The sequence below is a fragment of the Chelonus insularis genome, unplaced genomic scaffold, assembly GCF_013357705.1.
Source record: "Chelonus insularis isolate UGA/USDA-ARS -01 unplaced genomic scaffold, ASM1335770v1 contig_56_pilon, whole genome shotgun sequence".
Classification (NCBI taxonomy): domain Eukaryota; kingdom Metazoa; phylum Arthropoda; class Insecta; order Hymenoptera; family Braconidae; genus Chelonus; species Chelonus insularis.
In genome coordinates, this window is record NW_023276648.1 from 44,686 (window position 1) to 52,693 (window position 8,008).

The 8,008-nt window shown below is 44.6% G+C and overlaps 1 protein-coding gene across 1 annotated transcript; it reads right to left on the bottom strand.

The window, feature by feature from the left end:
• Positions 1-232: 232 nt before the first annotated feature.
• LOC118070345 (uncharacterized) lies at positions 233-5,764 on the bottom strand. The gene is made up of 2 exons (XM_035088898.1): positions 4,842-5,764; positions 233-4,412 (listed from the first exon to the last, which is right to left on the bottom strand). The coding sequence occupies exons 1-2, from the start codon at positions 5,762-5,764 to the stop codon at positions 233-235; spliced, it is 5,103 nt and encodes a 1,700-aa protein (XP_034944789.1).
• Between the last annotated feature and the right edge of the window lie 2,244 nt (positions 5,765-8,008).

Genomic DNA, 8,008 nt, shown 5'->3' on the forward strand with positions numbered 1-8,008 from the left:
GAGATGACCGCGTGATTTGCCTGGAGCTAACTGACGCCACAAGTGCTCGACCGCGTGCTTGTTGGCGTCACTAGGGCCGTAGAGTTGCCTTCTGGGCCATGAGGGAAATACTTCCCGATGATTGGTCCAGTGAGTTGACTGACGCGCCGGTGGACAAGTCCGGCATTAACAATTTTTTAATATTTCTGACCAACTGACTTGGGCCCCTCCAAGTCAGAACATTGTCCCACCATCAGCAACGCCTTTGCTGATCTTCTGCTGGTGGAGTGTATGGTAAGATGACTAGCTTTGTGAGTGGTCTGACGAGTTCTGCTGTTGCTGTCCTGAGTTTGACTGTTCTGATGAGTCCGTCTGATCCTGGGAACACCTCAATCACTCTGGCGAGAGGCCACTTCGTTGGTGGGAACCTCTCGTCAGTGAGTAGTACAAGTGAGCCGACTGTGATGTTGTGAGCGGGGTGTTTCCACTTGGAAATGGCGAGTTGCTGCTGAAGGTATTGTTTTGACCACGTTGACCAAAACGATTGGAGTCGCTGCTGAATAAATTGCCACCTGGACAAGCGTGGCATTGGCACATCTTCCAGTGAAGGCTCTAGTAATGTTACTAGCGGTTCACCAACCAAGAAGTGTGCTGGAGTCAACGCTGAGATGTCTGTAGAGTCGGCTGAGAGAGGCTCGAGTGGTCTGGAGTTAAGGACTGCTTCTATCTGGACAAGCAGTGTGGAAAGCTCTTCATATGTAAAGAGTGAGTCGCCTATCGTTCTGTTAAGATGGAACTTTACTGATTTGACTGCAGCTTCCCATTTTCCTCCCATATGTGGTGCAGCTGGTGGATTAAACTTCCAATCAGTTCCATCCTTTGCAAATACAGCTGCGAGTTGATTGAACTGTTGAGTCCCCTGCTTGAAGAGTTGTCTGATGAGCGTGTCTGCGCCTTGAAATGTGGTGCCACAATCACTGTGGAGAGTTCTGCAGACACCTCGACGTCCAGTGAACCTTCTGAACGCTGCAATAAATGAGTCTGCTGAATAATCTGTTACAATTTCTAAATGAAGCGCAGAAGTAACGAAGCACACAAAAATGCACATCCAACCGTTAGATGTTTTGGCGCCTCTGCCTTTCCAAGTCTTTAGCGTGATGGGACCAGCGTAATCCACACCACAGACGGCAAATGGTCGGGCTGGAGTGATTCTTGATAACGGCAATTGACCCATCAACTGCTTCGCTCGTTCGCCACGTAAACGAGCACATTTCATACAATGATAAATATAGGATCGTACTGGGAGTCGTCCGCCAATGATCCAGTACGATGATCGTATGAGGTTTAGAGTTGCCTGCGTCCCAACGTGCAATGTTCTTTTATGAGCATCCGCAATGATTAGCCTGGAAAGATGAGTTTTCTGTGGTAGGATTGCAGGATGCTTTGCTTCTTGGTCCAAGCTAGCATTTGCTAACCTCCCTCCAACACGTATGACTCCCTGAGTGTCAATAAATGCTGTCAATCGTGCGAGGGGGTGTGAGACGGGCAGTGAATTTGAGTTGATCTGCTTGATTTCTTGTGAGAAGTACGATTCTTGAGTTGCCTTTATCCAAAAAATCCTTGCTCTCTCTAATTCTTGTGGCGTGAGAGGGAAGGTGAGAGATGACTGCGGTACTCGTCTGAGGAGTTCGCTGAATCTGAAGCAAATTGCAGTCACTCTGAGCAATTTGATTAGCCGAGAATGTCTGTATATCATATCCCAATGATAATCATGTTGAATTGTCTGAGTAAGTAAAGTGAGCCCGGGCCGCTCTTCCTGCTGAGCTTTTGAATCGTACACTGATGATTGAGTTGGCCATAATGATTCGTCTGCTGTTAACCACTGTGGTCCTGTCCACCACAGGGGGTGCTTCCGAAGCTGGGATATGCTGATACCTCGAGAAGCACAATCCGCTGGATTTTGTTTGCCAGGTACAAACCTCCAAACGCTGATTGGAGTGAGATCTTGAATTGCTGACACTCTGTTTCTTACAAACTCCTTCCAACGGGATGAGTGAGACTGAATCCAGGTCAAAGTCACTGAGGAGTCTGTCCAACATACGAGTTGAGTTGGCTGAATGTCTAAGTTGTTCCTTACATAAGTGATTAGTCTGGCAAGCAGCAATGCTGCGGTGAGTTCTAGTCTAGGAATAGACATCTTCTTCAGTGGAGCAACTTTAGACTTTGAGCAGACTATAGTTGAACAAGTTCCATGATCTGGATGAGTTGCCCGTATGTAAACAACAGCTGCCATAGCTGCTTGTGAGGCGTCTGAAAAACCATGAAGTTCCACGGTCGATTTCTGAGTAATCCGTAACCATCGTGGAATTGAGAGGTCTGAAACATGTGAGAGTTTTGATCTGAAGCTGTTCCACTTGGTGATGATGTGATCTGGGGCTTGGTCATCCCATGACAGTTTATCTAGCCAGATTTCTTGTAGCAACATCTTTGCTCTGACAATGAAGGGTGCTAGAAATCCAAGTGGATCGTAGAGTTGTGCTGTTTCGGATAAAATTATTCTCTTTGTGAGCTTGGACTTCTCACGAGGAGGTTTTGAGTTGAACTTAAATGAGTCGTTCGCTGGAATCCACGAGAGCCCAAGTAATTTCGTTTTGCTGCTCTCAAATGAGTGGATCTGCTCTTCTGATGAGTTGTCTGTAATTGATTGAAGGAATTGAAGTGAGTTGCTGTGCCATTTCGCCAACGGGAAACCACCTGCCATGCAGAGTTGTCTGACTTGGGTTGAGATGTCTATCAGTTGACTCACGGTGTCAGCACCTCCAAAAATATCGTCCACATATCTTCCTTTTAGTAGTGGATCAACAGCTAGAGGGAACTTATGACCTTCATCCTTTACTAGCTGGATCATTGTACGAACAGCCAGAAATGGGGCTGACCTGGTACCATACGTGACCGTTGTGAGTTGATATGGGATTATCTTGGAGTGCTCGTCCACCCACAGGATTCTCTGGAGATCCCAATCATCTTGGTAGACTTTGATTTGCCTGTACATCTTTGTGATGTCTGATGTAAACACAAATTTATGCTGCTTGATCCAAATGAGTACGTCTGCAATGTCTTTCTGGGCTTTGGCACCAGTATGTTGAATATCGTTCACTGATAGACCACTAGACGATGGACTAGAGCCATTAAATACTACCCTAAGCTTTGTAGTAACACTGTCTTCTCTTAAGACACCATGATGAGGCAAATAATACACTGGAGAGTTGACTGGACTTGCCTTGGCTCGTGTCATGTGGTTCAGTGACTCGTATTCTTGCATAAAGTTGTGATAGAGTTGTGCATATGAGTCATTCTTTGTGAGTCGTCTGATCATGTGTAGTACACACTGATGAGCTCTCGCTGATGAGTTGCCTAGAAGAGATGGTGATGCTTTGAGTGGTAATCTCACAATATATCTCCCATCTTGATCTCTTGAATGAGTCGTAACATAATGATCTTCACAAGATTGATCATCTGGGCTGAGTTGGCTGGCTGAAGTCTCTGGAACTTCTTCTTGAACCCAGAATTTTGTCAAGAGATCAGATACTTGCTGGTATGAGTTGACCCTTGCTGCGTGATGAGTTCTCACAGTTGAGCATCTTGTCTGTTGTGGCATTCCAATGAGCATCCATCCAAAGAGTGAATCTTGGGCTATGAGAGATGACTGCGGAAATTGTTTGATGCCAGCCTTCACAATCAGACCATAACAATCTGCTCCTATTAAGATGTCAATGGGTCTTGGAGTTGAGTAGTCTGGATCAGCAAGTTGCAGAGAGTTGAGAGCTGACCAGTTGAGTTCCTTGAGTTGTCTGGTTGGTAAAGTACCAGTGACACATTTGAGGATATGAGCATTAATTGTAACTTGCTCCTGTGTGTGAGTTGATCTAAGTGTCACTGTTGTCACTCCTCTAGTTTGTACAGCTGGTTCGTTACCAATTCCCAGCACTGATATTACTGATGGACGACGTTGAAGATGACAAGTCTTTACCACACTTGATGAGATGAACGTCAGCTCAGACCCTGAGTCTATCAGGAGTCTTACTGGAAGCTGAGAGTAGTCTGAAAGTAATACTGCATTGGCTGTGGCGAGTAAGACTGCTGAGCTGTCTGATTGAACTGGAGACTCGTTAGTGCATGGATCTTCTGCTGCCCTGAGTGCTGAAGAGAGTCTTCCATTGATATCTGAGTTGTCTGTAGTGTTCTTGGTGAGTGTTGAATCATGTGAGTCGTCTGAGATTTGACTAGTGTGAGTTTGACTTTTTTCTTCAGCTGTAGGAGATCGAACGAGACCTTCTGACTCTTCTTCCAGGACCCTCAACCCTCCTGAGGCCGACACCTCATGTGCTAAGGTCATCCTTTCCGTCGAGTCATCAGAGAAGCATTCTTTACTCCTGTCAGCACATATAGATTGACATGATTCATAACCATTAATCATTGAGTTGTCTGCATGTTGAGTGATCACACCACCACTTGGATAATTGACTAAAACATAATTAGAGTTGACTGCAGAGAGTTGACTATGATGATGAGTTACCTGGTGAGAAGTCTGCTTAGATGAATGGGTGGGATCTGGAGTCGGCTGTGGAAATGGCACATCGTCATCTCACTGGGAGGTTGATGGGTATTGGCTGCTGTGAGTCGACTGCGGTTCTTGGCCAGGGCCATATCCTCTTTTTCTCAAGGACTCTGTATTGGGCGTATGTATCATTGAGTGGTGCTTTAAGTTGCACGTGCTGCATCGTTTCTCTGACTGGCACACCTGGATGGAGTGGTGGCCGAAGCAATTGAACCACAGCCGTGCTGCGAGGACCAGCTTGTACCTTTCGTGTTGTGAAAGTCCTGCGAACGCTTTGCAGTCAACCAAATAGTGATCCAAACTGCTGCATTGATCACACGGGTAGTCTGCTTGTCGTTTTTGCGCCGCATGCCTGGAGGCTCGAGTTGTCTGTGGGTGAGTCGTCTGCTGTTGAGTAGACTGTTGTTGTGATCTGGACCTTTTGGTGATCACTGGAGTAGGCCACCGTTTTGCTTGACGAGCTGCATCTTGAGCTGACTCCATCGCACGTGCCCTGGTTGAGATGAAGTTGAGTAGACTGTCTAGAGTTGTCGGTGAGCGAGACAGACTTCGCTCGAGTTCCCATGACTCACGTAGCGGTTGCTCCAATTTACTGGCCACCAGGTACACCAGAAAATAATTTGCAGCGTCTGTAGGTACATTGAGAGCCTTCAAGGCATCCAAGTTTTGCCGTACTACTCCCACCAGGTTGTCGAGTTGTTCAGCTGACTTTGATGATGGTGTGGTCACACTGAACAGGTCCTTGATGTAGGCAAAGATGAGTTGTTCTGGGTCAACGTACCTGGCCTTGAGCTGATTCCATGCTGGCTCATACCCATCATCATTCATTACGGCATGACGGATCAGTTGAAGTGGGGGACCTGATACGTTGGCCTTCAGGTAGTGTAGTTTGGCTACTGGTCTGAGATCTTCCCGATCGTAAACGAGGGACGTAAACATGTCCCGAAACTGCGTCCACGTTGATGAGTCGCCTGCGAATGTTGGGAGAGGGATCTCTGGGAGAGTTGCCTGTCGGTATATGATTGGAGTTGTCTGCTGTGTAGAGGCTTTGTAATCATCGATGGCCTTCTGGATGTCTTTCTCGTGTAGCTCTGATTTTACACGATGGAGAGTTGACTCTATATGGTAATGCAGCCGTAAAGCACTTTCATACACTCTGTCGGTCATATACTGGTGTTTAAATAGTGTCAACCGACACCCTACTCCTAATGCCTCATGCTCCACCACGAAGTATGTTCAGAGGTCATTGAGTTGTGATAGCTTCGCCTCGATTATGGGCATTGTGACGAGAGCAGGCTGTCGCACAAGATCAGCCACGTCTTGCTGCATAAATTGAAGCTGCTCATACCTGGACATTTGAGACGTCAATTTAAACAATGTGGTGTTTGCCAGTGCAGGTGGTGACTTGGACCTGTCACGTAATGTTGTTGCTTTTTCGGGTACCTTAAGTGTTGTTCCACTGGTACCTTCTGCCTGAGAGTCGACTGGAACTGGTGATGGTGCTTGGCTTACACTCACTTGCTCTAATATCTCACTAATACCTTCAACTGACTCATTGTCTTCGGCTACATCAACGTAGTCCGATTTTGCAGGCGAAATTAACCGTTTGTCTGCCATAGTTCAGTTGAGTGAGTTGTCTAATGTCACTAAACTTACACTTATCACTAAGAAAATCCACACAAAATGTTGCTAGAGTTGTCTGTTGTCACCTTGATGCCAATGGTGGGCTTTCAATAAAGTCTATACACCAAAAGAATTACACAATTAATTAACTGAGTCTACGAGCTCTTACTAATAATTTTAGGTGACTAAACTTACACTAAGAACACTACAATAATTACCGAACTATGTTTATATACACGTGAGTTGACTGCGTCAAGGTTCTCTTGACTCTCACACAACCAAACTGCGCGCCAAGCGTCTCAAGAAATTGTTCAAGTTGTGAGATGAGCACCACTGTCTCACAATAATAAAAATGAGTGTCACTGGGCACTGGAATGCGTAAACACCTTTTGTCTGTAAGGTTGTTTACACACTGACACTGAAAGTTATTTGAGTCTATCTAAATTCCAAGCACTTTATACAAAGCATCTCACAAAATATTCACAACAATTATGAAGCCCTAGAACCTTCTAGAGTTGTTCGATATGCATCCAAGCCGTTCTTATCCGGCTCGAAGGACCAAATGTCCTGACTTCGAGTCGGCCGAATGAGCAAACTGAAAACTAGTGGACTGTATGAATTAAGAGCAGAATAAGAACAAAAGGTTGGATGCTAGAAGGTTCTAAAATATAGTTTATTAACACTGAATGGCTTGGGTTTTATAGTTTTTATTCAACAATAACACTTAACATACTCAATAGAATTTAATAATCACTACATATAGTTGAGTTGACTGTACCATAATTGTTTGTACACTTATGAGTTGTCTAATGGTTATTTTTTCACCAAATAACATAGTCTCAAAAAACAGTGAAAAGCAACATTCACAGTATACACCAGAGTTGTTCGGGGGAGCGATGTATAGGTGAATGTCCGTGAGGCACTATGGCGTCGACGCCAGTTCAGCTTCGCGCCCAAAGACACTACAACTGAATATACTGGACCACTGGCACTGATGAGAGTGATTTGATGATTCACGTATCTTCGTGAGAGTTGTCTGAGTCTATTTGACCGTACTTGTAACTACAAAAGGTGAGCTGACTAAAAAATCTGCGATTCGACTGCGAAAAGTTATAGAGAGATGACCGCGTGATTTGCCTGGAGCTAACTGACGCCACAAGTGCTCGACCGCGTGCTTGTTGGCGTCACTAGGGCCGTAGAGTTGCCTTCTGGGCCATGAGGGAAATACTTCCCGATGATTGGTCCAGTGAGTTGACTGACGCGCCGGTGGACAAGTCCGGCATTAACAATTTTCTAATATTTCTGACCAACTGACTTGGGCCCCTCCAAGTTAGAACAATCACAATTCTAATTTTTCTCATGATTGATATTGTTTGTTGAATATTTACAATTCTAAATCAATTTTTTTTAATTTAGAGTTTAATTCAGTTGAAATTGAGAATAAAATTACGCTCCATAATTGCAAATTTAGAGGAAAAGTAAGTAGAGTAAAATTTTCGAATTCATTCACAGTCTGATTTGCGGTTATATGGATATAATTCAAGGTATCACAACAACAATTCGACCACTTTTTTGTTAATTTCATCAACATCTATATTCCGAGCTGAAAGTATTGCACATTTTGTAGCTTCATTAAATTTCTTTTGCCGAAATAAATCGCCATAAGTATTATTTATTATATCATCATCAACGTGAGCTAAACAACATGATGGTATCTGGACGTTACCTTCATTATCATTCAAAGTTCCGTTACCTAGATTTAATGAGAACTCTGCAAATTCAACTACC

What these genes read in the sequence shown, in the direction of transcription:
- LOC118070345 (XM_035088898.1), bottom strand. Translation starts at nt 5,764, where the DNA reads ATGACCGACAGAGTGTATGAAAGTGCTTTACGGCTGCATTACCATATA. An exon ending in GGACTTTCACAACACGAAAG is followed by an intron (nt 4,413 to 4,841) that starts GTACAAGCTGGT and finishes ATGTGCTGACAG; the next exon opens with GAGTAAAGAATGCTTCTCTG.